The sequence below is a fragment of the Tasmannia lanceolata genome, unplaced genomic scaffold (genome assembly GCF_043159265.1).
Source record: "Tasmannia lanceolata isolate RefF3 unplaced genomic scaffold, GAP_Taslan_0.1 ptg000003l, whole genome shotgun sequence".
NCBI classification, from domain to species: domain Eukaryota; kingdom Viridiplantae; phylum Streptophyta; class Magnoliopsida; order Canellales; family Winteraceae; genus Tasmannia; species Tasmannia lanceolata.
The window spans coordinates 61,839,553-61,857,272 of NW_027518680.1; the positions used below are offsets into that span (position 1 = coordinate 61,839,553).

A 17,720-nucleotide genomic window follows, 5' to 3' on the forward strand; every position below is an offset into this window, starting at 1 on the left:
TTCCATATTATGAGTCCCTCTTTAGATCAGAGGGCTAGAATCATCCTGTGCTAATGATTTTTGGGGCACAACCTATTTACGTTGTGGCCCATTAAATGGACGGTTTAGATCATCCTATGGTGTGGGGTATACAGTCCATTTTGAAAAGTACGGGTGAATTCATCATAGAAGGAGGTGAATTTATCACTGCCCTTTTACTAATTGTACCCCTTTTTGTATGCATTTACAGAGCCCCGCATAGAAGAAAGAATGGAAAGAGAGAAGATGGAGAAAGAGGGAGAAGGAGATGAAACAGAGCAGGCTTTGAAGGCTTCTGGGGCTGAACCCCTTCCTGAAGGAAGGTCAGGGCTTATCCTCCGAGGTTGGCTCATTGAATCCTGCCATAGATCGATTCTCACCTCTCTTGCCGTTCAAGAGTAATCCCTCCTCACCCTTTTATTCCCTATTAGTATTGTTTTTATCATTTTTGTTATAAATAGATGATACCCAATTGATTTTATCTGTTTGGGATTCAATTCAAGTAGTTGAGAAAAATGAAATTTAAGACTATCAAGATATCAAGACATATTCTTCTTCTTTGCATTAGTTTTTCTGTTTCTTTCTTTTTGTTTTTGTTCTGGGATGATTCCTATTTGTGGGGTTCCTTCAGTTACTTCATACCATGTGATCTTCATGCGCATGATAATGATGGGGATGGGTTTTATATTAAACTCTAAATAAAATCTATGCTGATGCATATCTGGTAGGTTTACCGAATGGTTTAGGGATATCCAAGATTTTCAATGTTTCGGACCTATGTGGATCTCATGATGCACCTATTAGATCTGCAATGGAGGCATCACCACTTAACTCGAGGTCGAGTTCTCTTGAAATGGAGGGGACTGATGGGATCCACATGGAGGACCTTGGGTTAAACAACTCCAAGAAAACTAAGCTTTCTACACTATTCCTGGGGCAATGTTAAGTATAAAGGATTACATAATGCCTTCTCCAACAGCTTAAGCTTTTGGAGTAATTAGCTGTTTCACACAGCAAGATGGGCTTTCTTGCTGTGTGATAAAGGATTAAATATGATAGGGATGGGTTTTATACCCATTGATTATGATTAGGTACTCTTCCAACGGTACCATAATTGTCGTCAAGGTAGAAGATCAGTAAGGATTACACAAAGGAGTTCTACATAGACTATCATTTTGGAACAATATCTCAAAAACTGAGACACAATGTGTAGCACGCTGTTGAAGTCTTTGTCAGGAAATCCAAGACTAGGTCACTCTCCACCTGATTTGGGCACTATCTGAGGCTGTGAAGATGGCACATCGAGTGGAAACCATGCTCAACTGGCCGACCCAGATGTCTTCTTACCCAATTCAAGCATCAAGAAAATCGTAAACCTCATTTTTGTAAATGTAATTATGGCCTAAGGAAGGAGTATATTTGGGAAGAATACAGGAACATCCATCCAAAATTGCACTATAAGAGCAGCACCGGATCTAGAGCTAGTAAAATCTTCGTATAAGTCATATCTTGGCCGCCTATGGCAAGAGTATTTGAAAAAAGTTATCATGGAATCATCGATTGATGATTCGATTGATCTGACGGGTTTGACGAAATGGAATGAAAGCAGTTTTGGATTAAGTACATGTTACTACAGAGAATACAAAAATAGAGGGCCAGGGCAGATACAAGGCATAGGTTGAATTGGCCCGGGTACAAAATCATGAATAACTCTGATAAAGCTTTGACTTTTACTGTTAAAAAGTTTCTCAATGGTGAACATTGGATACCATGGACGAGTATACCATTTACATTAGGGTTGATTAGTTAGTTGCTTGTTGGGCGTCGGGTTTGATGTAGCTGGCTTTTGGGGTGATTTCTTTATATGGATTGTATTAGTGAGATGTTGGGTGGTGTATTATACTTATACTGATTAATAAAATTGTGTTATCTTTTAACCTTCTCTCTCTCCCACTCTTCTTGTTGGAAGAGTACGTAAGCATGTCTAGGCATTCTCGGCGCGAGGAAGAGGACGTGGAAGAGATGTACCTTAAACTTTGGCGCAATGACCTCAATTCCACAATGTGATCCGTACAATTCGCATCGTGTGCAGAGAATCATATGCTACAAGTGCAACCAATTGGGTCACAAATCCATCAGCCTAGACATTGGAGACGAACATGAAGAGGATGATCTAAAGCAGTGTGATGAAGAGGAGTAGCATACAAAAGGAGATCTCGTCCCTACTACTTGTGCTCCAGGGCGATCCTTGGTGATGCGGTGTTTGATGTGTTCACCAAAAGTAGAGGAGTTCACGCAACATAACAATCTCCTCAGGTGCAAGTGCAAGGTTATAGAGAGTTTGCATTGTTAACATTGATGGAGGTAGCATGGAGAACCTTGCATCAAAGTACTTGATGAAGAAGCTCAAGTTAAAGACAGAGAAGCACCTAACTCCTTACAAGCTCCTCTGGATTACAAAGGGAAATGAGAAGACCGAATGTTGTTGAATTCCTTTTGATATTATTGCTTACAAATACGAGGTTTTATGTGAAGTTATAGATATGGATACCTGCCATCTATTTTTGGGATGGATGAGGAGAACCCCAAAGCTTCTCAAGTGAAGGGCACTCATGTTTGACGTTAAAGGAATCCCTTTCCAAATCCAAGAGGAAGAAGCGGATACATGAAAGCATCAAAATGAATCAAAGAAACCTTAGTGAGGCTAATACTAACTACAAGGCCAAAAAGGACAAATGTCAATGAGTCTAGGGCGAGGTCATGGTCTTGTTGAGAAAAGAGCAGTTTTTGGTTGGTATTTATAACAAGCTCAAGCAAAGAAAGGTGGGGCCTTATAAGATTCTAAATATGATCAATGCTGAGCATATCTAGTAGGTTTACTGAATGGATTAGGGATATCCAAAATTTTCAATGTTTCGGACCTCTGTGGATCTCATGATGCACCTATTAGATATGCCATGGAGGCATCACCACTTAACTCGAGGTATAGTTCTCTTGAAGTGGAGGGGACTGACGGGATCCACATCAACTTAGTTACGGAGGAGGACCTTGGGTTAAACAAGTACAAGGGAAAGAAGCTTTCTACACTACTCTTGGGCAGCGTTAAGTATAAAGGATTCAATAATGCCTTCTCTTATAGCTTAATCTTTTGGAGTAATTAGCTGTTTCACATAGTAAGAGGGGCTTTCTTTAGCACAAAACCCTACCCAAGACATATAAATCAAAGAGTGAGTGAGAGAGAGGGTTAAAAGATAACACAATTTTATTAATCAGTATAAGTATAATACATCACCCAACATCTTACTAATACAACCCATATAAAGTAATCACCTCAAAATCCAGCTACATCAAAGTATCAAACCCAACGCCCGAAAAGCAACTAACTAATCAACCTTGATGTAAATGGTATACCCGTCCATGGTATCCAATTTTCACCATTGATAAACTTTTTAACAGTAAAAATCAAAGCTTCATCAGGGTTATTCACGATCTTGTACTCGAGCCAATTCATCCTATGCCTTGAATCTACCCCTGGCCCTCCATTTTTGTATTCTCTGTAGTACAACTCAACTCAACTCAACTCAACTAAGCCTTTGTCCCAAACTAGTTGGGCTCGGCTAATGAATCCTTTAGAAAATTTTCATGAAGAAGGTGAAAGAATCTACCCGGCTCATATTGACTAAGTCTAATCCTGACACCGGTTGGGTTCGTCTACATGGATCATTTTCTTCCATTCTATTCTATCCAAGGGCATGCTCTTTGTTATGTTCCTAGCCCTCAAGTCTTTCCTCACTGTTTCTACCCAAGTTGTTTTCGGTCTACCCATACATCTTTTTACTCCATCAACTTGGCACGAGTCACTTCTGCTCACTGGATCATCCATAGGCCTACGTTGGATATGCCCAAACCATCTTAAATGGTGCTCTCTCATCTTCTCCTCAATTGGTGCCACCCCTCTTTTTTATGAATGTCTTCATTTTTAATTCTATCTAACCTTGTGTGGCCGCACATCCACCTAAGCATTCGCATCTCCGCTACACTCATCTTATGCATATGCTGCTTCTTGGTGGCCCAACATTCTGAGCCATACAGTATGGCTAGCCTCACAACTGTCTTATAAAACTTGCCCTTCAACTTGGTTGGTATTTTACGATCGCACAGAACTCCTGAAGCATGCTTCCACTTCAACCAATGTGCTCTTATTCTGTGGTTAACATCCTCTTCAATCTCTCCTTCCTTATGTAGGATTGAACAAAGATAGCTAAAGATATCCCTCTTAGGTACCTCCTGCCCAGTCATATTTACTACATCCTTACATTACTAAAGTTGCACTCCATATACTCTGTCTCAGTCTTGCTCAGTCTAAAACCTTTGGATTCCAAAGTAGTTCTCCATAACTCTAACTTAGTATTAACTCATGCTTTGGTTTCGTCAATTAATACTATGTCATCTGCAAATAGCATACACCATGGCACCTCATCCGGGATACTCTCCGTAACATGTACTTAATCCAAAACCGCTTTCATTCTATTTCGTTCAACCCGCTGGGTTAATTGAATCATCAATCAATGATTCCATGATAATTGTCGTCGAATACTCTTGCCATGGGCGGCAAAGATACGACTTATACGCGGATTTTACTGGCTCCAGATCTGGTGCTGCTCTTATAGTGCAATTTTGGACGGATGTTCGTGTATTCTTCTCAGATATACTCCTTCCTTGGGCCACAATTACGTTTACAAAAGGGGTTTACGATTTCATTGGTGCTTGACTTATGTAAGAAGTCATCTGGGTCGGTCGGTTGAGCATGGTTTCCACTCGCTGTGCCATCTTCATAGCCTCAGATAGTGTCCAAACCAGGTGGCGAGTGACTTAGTCTTGGATTTCCTAACAAAGCCTTCCACAGCGTGCTACGCATTGTGTCTCAATTTTTGAAATATCGTTCCAAAACGATAGTCTATATAGAAGTCCTTTGTGTAATCCTTTACTGCTCTGCTACCTTGACGACAATCATGGTACTGTTGGAAGAGTACCTAATCATAATCAATGGGTATAAATCTCTCATGAAGGATTTGACCCATATGTGTCCATGTTTGGATTGATTGCTTTCCCATCATTGTACAAGAGAGTTGGAGTTGCTCCCACCATGTGAAGCACCTCCCCTAAGCTTGGCAATCTTTGATGTGGAGTAGGCCGTTAAACTCGGGCAAATCCACCTTAATATGATAGTCACAATCACGAGCTGCGGCTTGCGGAACACGACCTTGGGATGCCTCGAGCGGAAGAAGTCGTGGTGTTCCTTCTTGGTAGAGTAATCTCCTCAGGAAGAGAAGGAATTCTAGGTCAGCGTGTGGAAGTGCAGAGCTTGAGCATGCTGTCGCTGATCGCCGTCGTCGATATGGGGCTGCTCGCGCTCAAGGGGATTCAAACATGTCAATTGCTCTGCTATTTGGTTAACAGTAGCTTGGAGAGCGTTGAACATCTCTAACGTCACAATCACTTGATTTTCTCATTTTCTGTGAGAAGCTATAGAATGTAGCAAGGCTTTGACACCACTTGCTGTAGCCGGAAAGGCGAAGAACGAGTCGAGGGTTGAACATCATCGACCTTCAATTGATAAGCCTTTGAATCAAAGAAGGGTGCTCGTCGAATTGATGGCGCACGAGATAAAATTACTACTCTCTCAAGAGGAAAGAAAGGAATTTTCGTTGATTTAAGAACAAAGTGTAAAACTCATCCAAAACACCCCCCTGGACATGGGTTTTATAATATCTATTAACCTTATTCCAACTATGACTCAACTATCTAATTAAACTTGGACCCAATTTCTATTCCTACCTAAACTCAACTGCCCTTAAACTCTTAGCAAATAGTGAATAACCAAGAAATTTTGGACTCAACTACAAGCAAAAAAAAAAAAACATACAAATGTGTTGCATCTCTTTGGATTTGTATAAATCCTCCTTTTTTGAATGCCAATGATGTTTGGCTGCCCTATGAGTCGTGTAGAAATCTTCTTTCCGTGGACTTGTTTAACCCAAAGTCTTCCTCCTTTACTAAGGTGACGTGGATCACATCACTTTCTACTAGACAAGGAGACCAAATTGTGAAGATGATTCAGTAACTTCCCATGCAGAATCTTAAAGGGAACTTTTCTTTGCAATTGATTTCATGAATTATTGTAAGCGAATTCAGTTTATGACAAGTTGATCCCATTGGTTCAACACTTCAACTTCTATTCAACAAGGCTCTAACGTAAGTGGCCCAAACTTCGGTCTGCGATTCCTGATTGGCCATCCATGTGGGTGTGATATGCATTACTATATCATGGTTTTATTTGTGTTTACCTCTAGAATCCTTCAAACTTCACTTGGAAAATTCATGTCACAATTAGAAGTAATTGATTTGGAAACTTCATGAAGCTGAACTATCTCCTTGAAATAGAGATTAGCAACACAAGCGCATCCATGGTTCTTCAACAAGGAATCAAGTTAGCTATCTTGCTAAAAAAATCTGCAACTAAAGGTGCAACTCGGGTTGATTTTTGGAAATTCGGGTTGAGCTTTTACCTTAAAATCGGGTCGGGTTCAGGTTGATTTCTATTCAGTTTTTAGCAAAAGGTCAACCCGACCCAACCTGACCCAAGTTGCACCCCGACCACAAAGATTAGATTCTTTACCTCATTGAGTTTGTAGAAGACTCAACCAAGTCCATGGTAACATCTTACCAAGGTGCCTTGGGCATGGGAATGGAGTATTCTGTGATTGAACCTTAGAAGCTTGGCGTGTTGACAATTGATCATGATTTGTTGTTGACAATTGGTCATGATTTGTGTGAAAACACATAGGCTAAGTGCGTATGCATCTTGATTGTGAATTTCGGACTTCTGTGCTTCAACACAAATCGGTATTCTTTCAAAGAAGATATCCACATAGCATGTGAGAACTCTATTCATTGCTTGGGATGTTGATATACTTCAAGGCCTCATAATCTGAAAATGAAATTAGTCCTTTTGTATCTAGTTATCAACTTGCTTGCCCTATGGCATAAAATTCTATATCACCAGTAGAGGATTGCCTTCTTGCTTAAATCAACACCTATGTGAACATAGAGCACATCAGAGTCCACTTCAAAGATCTTATCCAAACTAGATATGGTTGGCATTGGAGCTTTCAAGATCTTTCTCATCACTCCTGAACATTCATTAAGTTCCTTGGTCCATGAAGAAGACCCTTCGTGCAATCTGTTGTAGGTGCAATGATGCTACTGAAATTTCATATAAAGTGTGCATAGAAAGTGATTATGTAATGAAAACTCAAACTTCACCAGTGTTACTAGGTGCTAATGGCCTTTGCTTTTATCAATCTAAATGTCGCTAGTGGGCACAATATTGGCCCAAAGAATGAGTTGAACCAACACAAAGTTTCATTTGTTAGATTTACCACAATTCCTTTTGTATCACATGGCACAACTGAAACTTCTTATAGATTGGTTTACATGTTCTCTCTTGTTTGTCCTAGAAACGAGAATGTCATCAAAATAGACAACATATCTGCCAACGATGGTTTTAGTTTAAAACATTCAACAATAACAAAAAAAAAACGACAGAGTTGAGCCCTTGGTTCATCAAATCCATAAAAGCGCTTACTAGTGTGTTAATAAGCAAATCCAATGATAGCACCCATACTAATGATCACCATTTCAAATGTGAATTTGGTGGTGCCCACCTCGTAGATCAATCTTCGGAAAGACTTAACAATGTGTATCATACCCAATTACATTCATTTAGTGAAAACCTATTCTTGATTGTCATCTTGCATATAGACCTACTTTCAACATACATACGAGAACTGTGATCCTTCTTTGGAGTCATATAATTATAACCCATAATTTCGTTTAAAGGCTGTTTCCCACATCATCGAGTCAAATGGAAGTTGTTGGTGTCCTATGAAATCTTAGAGAAGACTTAGCACCATATCACATATTAAACAAATAATTCAATCTCAAAATAAAAAACTTGTACTTGATTGTTATCTTGTTTATAGCCCTACCATTGACACACATATGCCACCTATGATCCTTCTCAATGCCAATAGTGATGGAGCAACACAAGAGTTCCAGTCTTCCTAATCATCCCCTTTCCATCAGGAAAGAGATCTATTTGGTGCTGAATATCCCTCATTAGATGCAATTCTAATGGCAAGACATCTGAGAATTCCTCCCAAATAGGCTTAGCACACCCTAGAACACTAGAAACATCATCACCACTTTTCTAAGTGCACTTTAGACACTAACATTAACACTTGTTTGAACTCATGCGAGACAGACATAACATACTCTTACTTCCTTGAGGTGCTTTCCGGTCACCTTTGGATGGCTCTTATGTGAACTTCTCTTGATCTCTGTAGAAAGTATTAGTGAACCTCCGACCATCATGTTGAGTGTTGTGATCACATTGCCATGAGTGGCCAAGCGACACATGACATGCATCCATCAATACAATATCACACCATGTGATTTTTTTTAGAGTGGCAAAAGTTTATGGTCGGCTGCCAACCTGACGCCAACCCTCCTCCTTTATCCTGGCTTGGGACATGCTTTGAAAAACACAGGCGGAGTTAATATCACACCATGTGATACTTTTCTTTAATAGAAAATGTACAAAACAACATTTAGTAACTCATGCTTAACTAGAAATTTTCAACTATGCTAGAGTGTGTGGTTAAGGATGCGACTCGGTCTTCACTGCCAGCTTTTGGACAACATCTTTTGAGATGACATTGTGAAAACTCCCGGAGCCAATTGTGAACTTGCAAAGTCAGCTCCAATAGTGCATGTCATGGTAAATATATCGTGGCACAATTAAATTTTTTCATCTTTCTTAGGGATGTAATACATCGTTGAGCGACCAGACTTTGGCCATGTCGATCTTCTCGCAACACATAATTTCCGTCATCAATATTCTCAACCACGTGAGTATGTTTTTACCATCAAAGACTACTTTCATCGAGTCCTTCATCCTCAGGAATTATAAGTTGTTACTGAATTTTAGGACATGAGGAGGAAAGATGACCTATGCTTCCACAAAGAAAACACTTGACATTACCTTTGTTGGAGGAAAATTTTGCTTGCTCGTTTTCTGCACTAGCTTGAGATCAAGTGAAAGGTCATTTGGATGAAACTGAACCCTAGCTCGACCTTGTGCTTTAGAGGTCAGATTAGGAGTATAGGATGATTTGTTGCTAGCTAAATTAGATGTGAATCGGTAGGTACTCACTTGCACTTTGACATAGGCCTCGGAATGGTATAGAAGGTCAGGTGTCCATGTGCAAAGTGTCTTGAATTGATGGTTTCAAGCCACTCAAGTATCTTGCTACTTGCCCTTGTGATACATCCAACCGGTTGTGAGAAATTAACTTATAAAATTCCTCGGTGTTCTGAGTTATTGTTTCATACCTTGGGTTAACCGATGTAACTTTTGGTACGCAATTTATTGATAATTGAATGGTGAAAATTCATGGTGCACTCTTTCTTCATATCCTCCCAATTGGTGATAGGAGGTTCTTCAAGTTGTGCTTGTTGAGATTTTAAAGATTGCCATCGTGTGGCTTGCCACCTCGAACTCTCAAGGCGATCAAAGGAACTTGTTCGTGGGAACTACTTCGAAGTGAAACGCCTCTTCAGTGCTCGTGCTCCAATCCAACCATTCCTCCGCCTTGAGTCCACCATGAAATCCTAGTATTTCAACCTTAATTCCCTCCTCATCTTGTGTTTTCACATGGAACACGAATTATGCCTTGATTATCATGTCTTGGTGGTTGTCGTTGGATCGTTAGATCAAACTCTGCATCTTCATTGTCTTGGGCACGGGCGAATGTTTGAACTAGACAGTAGACCCTGTGGAGGGGGTATAACTTGGGCTATAAATTGAGTCATTTGTTGAACAAGAACTGCAATTTGCTCTTGTTGTCGTCCTGATAATTCTTGTTCCCGTATTAAAAATTCTTTTTTTGATGATACAAAAGCTTCAAGATCTGATTTTGAAGCGGAGCTGTCACCTCCATCTCCAAAACCCAGGATCTATGACTTTCCTTGGTGCCATAACAGAGCTCTAATACCAAATAATGCGAAGGAGAAGGCTGTGAGGAAAAGAGATGGATGTGGAAGCACAATTTCAATCTCTTGGGGAAAAAATCAACTGTTTGGAAGATAGAAATCAGCCCTTGCAAAGAAGTAAATTATGAAGAGAGATGTTAGGGTTCATGTGAAACCCGATAAACTATGAAATTATTCAAGCAAATTTGCTTCACACTCTCAAAGAGCAATTTCCATATCCAAAACTGGTCAATTCATATGTCTTTATATAGGCTTACAAACCATTCAAAGAAATTTTAAATTCCTCTCTACTATTCTGGGGTAATAATATGAGAAAAGACTTCAAAATCTGTAAGGAAGCCTGTGAGAAAAACACAAGAAATCTAAAAATAAATTTTGGTAAAACCATTTCTGCTGCCATTGTTCCACAAAAGTCATCGATAGACAGTTGAAACTGTCGATCAACGCTCTTGTTCATCAATCGATGAAATAGATCATCGGTCGATGCTTGCCTGCCTTTATTTATACTGCTTTGCACAATCTGCACTGTCGATCTATTCTGCGATCTTTCTATTGATGTTTTTGTTTATTGATCGATGATTTGGACTATTGATCAAGGTCCAGGGTAGGTCACACATCTGACTTTGGTTCAGCTCCTTCAATCTTTGGGAATGGTGCAGGACCTTCAGATGGTTAAGGGGTTCCAGAAAGTCCTGCTCAACTTGCTCTACATTAGTTGCAGTTTAATTTTGATTACACTAAAGAAACTTCGAAGAGTAATTTTCATTTCTATTCTATTTTCGGAAAGCTTCTGAAACTTTTGGAACATCTCACTTCGAAAACAAATCCGGGACAAAAACTAGGATAAAGCATTTTGGATGGAATTCCAGAAAAATCTGGAAATTTCGATCATTTCTGATTGCTTTTACAAATTCTTTTAAGAAAATCCCATTTCGAACAGAACTACAGTTTTATTTGGCTGCCACAACAGGATTCCTTATTTTTTCGAATTACAACCATTTTGGCAAGAAATTAGATGATTAAGGGGTATTTGAGGCATTTCACCCTCCATAATGAAATGGCACGGTTGAAATTGCATCAAAACCCCATACTTATAGGCAGATATAGGGCTTTCTCTCTTTCCCAATACCTTATCCCGAGTTTGAAGACAACCACATTTCAGAATTTTTTCACTGGATTTCTTTGTTGTTCTCTTCTGAAGTTCTGATCTATCGCTAGGTGCGACCACATTGTTACCCTTGCAACCAAATGATTTGAGGTACAATTTTCTTTCTTTTTCTCATATTTTTTTGTCTTAAAAATTTGCGAATGAGTATGAGGCCTTCATGAGCCAATTTGGGGGTAGTCAAATTTAGTTAATGGTTTAACTTCTAAAATGATTTTTACTTGTTGCATTTGGTTGTAATTCTTTTTCTAAAATCTGCTGTTTCTTTTTCTTTTTAATATTCCTTTTAAATATTTTTTTTCAAACTTTTCCCGTGTGTTTTCCGAAATGGAACACCGGAACGGGCGGAACACTGAAACATTCTAATCTGGAAGGAAAATGTTACCACCTCTGGAACAAAATTGACAACTATGATTAGAAGTAAACAACTGAGAAGTAAACATATATCATTTGTTCTTCTGATAGGCATGGACTTATCTTTGGGGATGAAGTCCTTCTAGAGTTCTTAAATACGTATAAAATGGTAAAATGCTGAAAATTCAAGGTCTAGCCATTCATATATCTGTTTATTTTATCTAATCATTAGGCTGGCTTTAATTCTTGATATATGGTTGCAGGTGGGAAGACAAACTCGGATCATCCCACTTACCTGAGATGGTTTTTGGGGAGAGTTCATTACTTCTTTTACATGTGGATAGTGGCATTAAAATTCACTTTAATGCATTTGATGCTCTTAACGGTTGGAAGCAGGAAGCTTTACCACCAGTTGAAGTCCCTGCGGCAGCAAAATGGAAATTCAGGAGGTACATAAATGAAAATTTTGTCACTTTTGCCTTGGTTACTTTTGAATTTGTTTGGATAAAAAATATGCACACATCTTGAAACTGGGAGCATGTTACACCTTTCATGTACTTCTAGTTCTAGGACACCTTTGGTGTGCAATGCTGTCATATTGACATGGTCTTTTTGTAGCACTTATAAGTGTTACTATCCAAGCTTCAGCCTCCCAGTTACAATACTAGGACTCCTCATGGCTTCAAACTTTAGGGCCCATTGAATTTGTTATGCTTTGGCCATGGTTTGAAATTTCGGCCGGAATACCAAAATTACGAAATTTTGGTATTTCGGTTGGGACAGAAACTGAAATCCCCTGAATCCGAAATTTTGGAAATATCCCAAATTTCGGATATTTCGGAAAAATATTATTTTTATTCAAAATTTTACCAATTTTCCAAAATTTCAGCCGAAATTACCAAAATTTAGGAAAAAAATATTTAATTCGTTTTTTTCCTGAATTTCGGGATTTTGGCCGAAACCGAAACTGAAATTTAAATCCATGGTTGTGGCTATTGATATTCAATCCCTTGTATATGCTTTATTGCCTTTAAAAATGTGGACATTTCGATTGATTTTTCTACCTATTTTTATTCATCTCTAAATTTATATACTATGCATGTTCCTTCCACAAAGGAATGGTTATCTCCATCTTACATTTTCTTTCTGGCTTTGCAGCAAACCCTTTCAGCAGGTGATACTTGATTATGACTATACATTCACAACGCCATACTGTGGCAGTGAAACAGTTGAGCTAAATACAGATAAGGTTCATATATGCCCCCGACTCATGTTTGTATTATCTTGTTTGAGAAATTGAAAAGATACAAGAGTTATTCCAAGTTGACGGTCTGGATGTATAATGTCATTTTGGCATTTTACCTTTTTATAGATTCTGATTTCTTGTAAATTTTATTTGCTCCAAATTAAATTCCTGTTCCATGCAGAACCCTTTGTGACATAAAAAGTTTTAAGGTCATTTCCATTCTTGGGCATCTTAAGTTTCCCATTTATCGGAAAAATCCCATTACCGGCACACTCTTCATCTGGGGTCCATAAAATCGCTCATTTCTCTGGAAAATCATATTTATATGTGGAGATCTGCCGCTCACTTGAAGAAGCAAGATTACCTTTGATACCTTTAGAACAAACTAAAGGGGAGGAGATGATGTATCTAGTTCGTGATTGCCAAAAATTGTTAGAATAGCACTTACTTGGTTCGAGACTGATTTCCAGGGAGACATCATTAGAAGCAGAATCGAAGGAGGCTTCACTACAGAAGAAATTCTCTGGTCTCTTGACCCCTCAACGATCACTGCAAGTGATCCAAAAGCATTCTGGTTGAGGGTGTGATGTTGCTGATTATGGGCATTTTGAGCTCCCTCTCAAATCAGTTTGGGCTTGAGCGTCTCTGCCATTGAGGATGCTAGTGGAGGTGAATTGCCAGCAATAGACCCTGTCAAATCTTGGGAACATCCAGGGGGTGGAGAGGAGTAGCAGCAGGGAGGACCTTGATTAGACGTGTATTTTTTTAGTGAGGGCTATGAGCATTAATCAAGAACCGGTAAGGAAGGGAAAGACCAGAGCATGAGAGCCCTTGTACAAACATTCTGAGGGCTTTAAGAAGCAAGGAGGACCACATCATCCATCGACTGACATTGGAAGAGAGTCTCAACCCGTAGGAGCAATGAAGACCCTTCATTTCCAAATCCTCTTCATCCTGTCTAAAAGGAATTTGAACTCTTGGTGCAACTCGGAGAATTTTCAGACCAAGCATCTCTTTAGGCTGTCAATTACGGGGCCGTTGGTTCTTCAAGGACCTGCATCCATTTGGATCCATCATCCTGAATAGCAGATTTAGCCATTTAGGGGAGGAGTCCCTAAATCCTTGAGGAAAATTATCTCCCATCACCGCCTCAACATACGTGAATGGTCTATATTTCAGCGAAGGGGATAGGTTGGTTGGAGGACTCGAGCCACCTCTGCCCCTTATTGGGGCATTAGACTCCCACACAAACATCAGAAACGAGGAAGCATAGGGCTGCCAGGTAGGCACCCACAAGCCTCGATGCACTCACCAGAAGCTTACAGGTGAGAGGTTGCAAAAGGCTTATACAGACAATAAGTCCCAAAGATTTTGCACAGAATCACAGAAGGGCAGTCTCAGGAGCTGCAAGATGTCGATAAGAGCACTCCTTGGGAAGTTGCAGGACACACTCCAATTTTTCTCAAACTATGTTCTCTCCGTATGCATTGCTGCATGGGCATGCCACATCAGAGGAACTTGTTGATTTTATTTCCTTTTTAAAAAACAAATTTTTATAAATTGCTAATAGTATTTAGCAATTGCTGCTCGTGATTTCTCTTGCTCCTTGGCTGGTCAGCCTACGGGGGTATTGGAGTGTTGGTAATGAAAGTCTGGTGTTTTACCGAGACTAGGGTTCTTTGGGTTTGGGGAGTGGTTGCAATCCCGATGTCTCTTCTGGAGGTGCAATGTGGGGCTACAAACGGGAGTTTTAAAGATCTTACTGATGGTGTTTTTTCCTTTTTCTTCTCTTTTTGGCGATTGGAGAATCCTCCTTTGGCAGCTCATGATGTTATGTAATGGGGTGGGACTACTTGTCCCCAAACTTTGTACATCTTGTTATTATGAATAGACTTGTCATTTTTAAAAAAAAGTATTTTTCCTCTTAATGATGTAGCGTGTTAAGTTGAAACCCTGCATTACCTATTAATAGCGATATTGCATGAACCTTACCTACTGCATATTTGTATATCTACGAAATCTCTCTACATTTGGGTAAAATTGTGTGTTTCAAAATTCGTTTGACTTTTAGTTGACCAGTGGGATCGTGAAGTGAACATCCTTTTGTAGTATGGTTTTTTTTTTCTACATATTCAATTCTAAAGAACCGAATATATAAGAATGGAACCATGAATTGATTCTTACATTTTTCTATAGGCAGCTCCGTTTGTTACTTTTGAGGTTGCAATTACATTAGACAAAAAACAATGAAGAATACCGTATATGAATAGTGTTTTTTTTATCAGTTTGGAACGAGGACAGTGTCAGGAGATGGTCACTGTGGTCTACAGTGGGAAGATTGTGAGGAGGGAATTGATTTGGTTGCACTGGCATCAAAAGAGCCCATTCTCTTCTACGATGAGGTAAGTAGCTGGGATCATGGTTTTAAATTTCGGTCGAAATTTAAGATTTAGGCAGTGGGGACCGAAACCAAAATTTCAGAAAATCCCAAATTTCAGATATTTCGACCGAAATTATGGAAAAATGTTTTTTTCTTTCAAAATTGTATGATTTTTCTGAAATTCCGGCCGAAATTTCGAATTGAATATAAAATTCTCCCCCCCCCCCCCAAATTTCGGCTGAAATTTCGGGACTTTCGGTCAGGGACGAAACCGAAACTGAAATTTAAAATCTTGGCTGGGATACAATTGTGACAAGAGATATCATAAACTCATTTTTCTGTTCTGCTCTAGCTAGTTCTTATCTGTGTTCCACAGTTGAAGTCTTTGATTTGACCCAACAGGTGGTTTTGTATGAAGATGAGTTGGCTGATAATGGTGTTTCACTCTTAACAGTAAAAGTGGTGAGTAAATTTCTGAGCATCTCCTGTTATGGACTTGGCCATCACAATATCTAGGAACTGACATATCATCTTACCCATGCTCATAATCTTGTAGAGAGTAATGCCGAGTTGTTGGTTTCTTCTCCTGCGCTTCTGGGTGAGTTTCTCTACCTTGGCTCAGCATTTACATGTTCATGATTTCAATTTTTTAAACTATGAAATCGGGATCCTTTAACACGGGTGGATTACCTGACTCAACAGGATGTGATAAGGGTGAGGAATATGTGTCGGATACGGCTGATCCATACCCTTGTTTTGGCCTTTTTTGTTGCTATTGTTTGGTGCCTGGTCTTTCAGATATAGACAAAAGAAAGATAGCCTTTTGAGCATATATATATCTTTATTATTTTACAGGGAAATGATATCACCACAACCATGTTTTGATATTGCTGCTAATGCATCTTGTCTTTTAACATTTAAGGAGCTGTCAAAAGGTTACTACAGCTCCCAAAATGCTCTCACAAGCCAATTAAAAGAGAAAAGACAAGCTAGGCCCGTGCAACTATTAAAAAATGGTTGTGCTGAAATCATTTCCCATTTTATATTCCTCATCATTAAGGAAATGAAAATCCTAAGAATACTAAGTTGTAAATGCGTCTTTATTCATTTCATACTTCTCATCATAAAGGAAACTGGAATCCTAAGCCAGAGAGATGTCTCTACGAAAGGATACATTGATTAGTCGTACAACAGAGACATGTGCTTTTCAAAATTCAAACTATGTTTTCTGTATGTTAAGTAGTCTGGGACCCGCTGATTAACAGAAGAAAAGATTATGTTGTGAAGAAGGGTAGTACATTTCCAATGGTCAACACATTTCCATTGGTGGACACCATGGGACCTCTACGAAATTACTCGGGACACACTGATGTAGTATACTAGTATGAGACTATGAATCCTGTTGGTTCCATCAGTGAGAGCCCGCAGGCAATAGATTCATGGCCCACATGGGCCTTGTTATGGCATCTTCTAGGGAATTGATAAATAATTAGTGGAATTGGAGTTCTTACGTTTTGTATGTCTAATTATTATTTTTCTTATATCTTGGTTCCTCTCATAATTTTTCAATCAGCTTTTGGGAGATCATGTAGCTGAAATGCACCCATAAGTTGTGAGTGTATATACATGTTTATCCGTTGATTCGTTTCTTATTGCAGCTTAGAATTGATGGAGTGCTTATGAGATTAAGAGACACACGCATGTATTGTTCTTTTGGGAATGAAGCCAGTGTCGCCACCATTATTCGAGAGAGCTGCTGGAGAGAATCCACATTTCAACACTTATCTGCTGTGAGTCCATAAGGCTTCTATCATTTCGCAATCATCTTTTTATGCATTTGCCTGTGTTAGTAAGACACTTGGCTAACACAGACATTAGCTCAGTCCCTTCTACCTCAACAGTTCTTCTCTGTTGGACTTTTAAAGTTATTTTATCTGGTTACGTTCAATTGTTTCCTCCGAAGATTGGAAAACCTTGTGTTTCTCAATGCTTAACTCATATTTTGTTCCAAACATGGATGCGAAGTGTCAATAGCATATTTTGAAGAAAATTTTAAAATACTATACCCATGATGGGGTAAGTTTTGTGTAGATTCCCGGTGTCTGCATAGAAAGTGTTTTCTGTTACTAATAAATTGTTGTCTTGTTGGTCACGCAGAAAGGCTTTCCTTCTGACCCCGCGGCATATAGTGATCCAAATCTCATCTGTCAGAGGCTTTCCATTGTCAAGCAGAAGACCCAAAAGCTGACAATCCCCCGGTAATCTGTAACCAACCCTTGGTATCAGAAAGAAGACACTTTTTAACTTTAGTCTTCTTGCCAAAAATTATTGTCAGTCACATTATGTCATATTTATGGTTGTAGGAAAAATCAGAAAATTCTTATTGGAGAGATCTATGTTTAGAAGATATGCAATTAAATATCCATGTTATATTTGCTTTA

The 17,720-nt window shown here is 39.1% G+C and overlaps 1 protein-coding gene across 1 annotated transcript; it reads left to right on the forward strand.

Annotated features, from left to right (window-relative positions):
• Window positions 1-212: 212 nt before the first annotated feature.
• LOC143858184 (TIP41-like family protein) lies at window positions 213-17,720 on the forward strand. The gene is made up of 8 exons (XM_077368827.1): window positions 213-416; window positions 11,917-12,102; window positions 12,812-12,902; window positions 15,185-15,301; window positions 15,682-15,741; window positions 15,836-15,877; window positions 16,938-17,069; window positions 17,437-17,720. The coding sequence occupies exons 1-8, from the start codon at window positions 250-252 to the stop codon at window positions 17,539-17,541; spliced, it is 900 nt and encodes a 299-aa protein (XP_077224942.1). The 5' UTR covers window positions 213-249; the 3' UTR covers window positions 17,542-17,720.

Coding starts and splice junctions, on each gene's coding strand:
- LOC143858184 (XM_077368827.1), top strand. CDS start 250: ATGGAAAGAGAGAAGATGGAGAAAGAGGGAGAAGGAGATGAAACAGAG. Junction 15,302..15,681: donor CCATTCTCTTCTACGATGAG/GTAAGTAGCTGG, acceptor TTGACCCAACAG/GTGGTTTTGTATGAAGATGA. Junction 15,878..16,937: donor TTCTTCTCCTGCGCTTCTGG/GTGAGTTTCTCT, acceptor TTCTTATTGCAG/CTTAGAATTGATGGAGTGCT.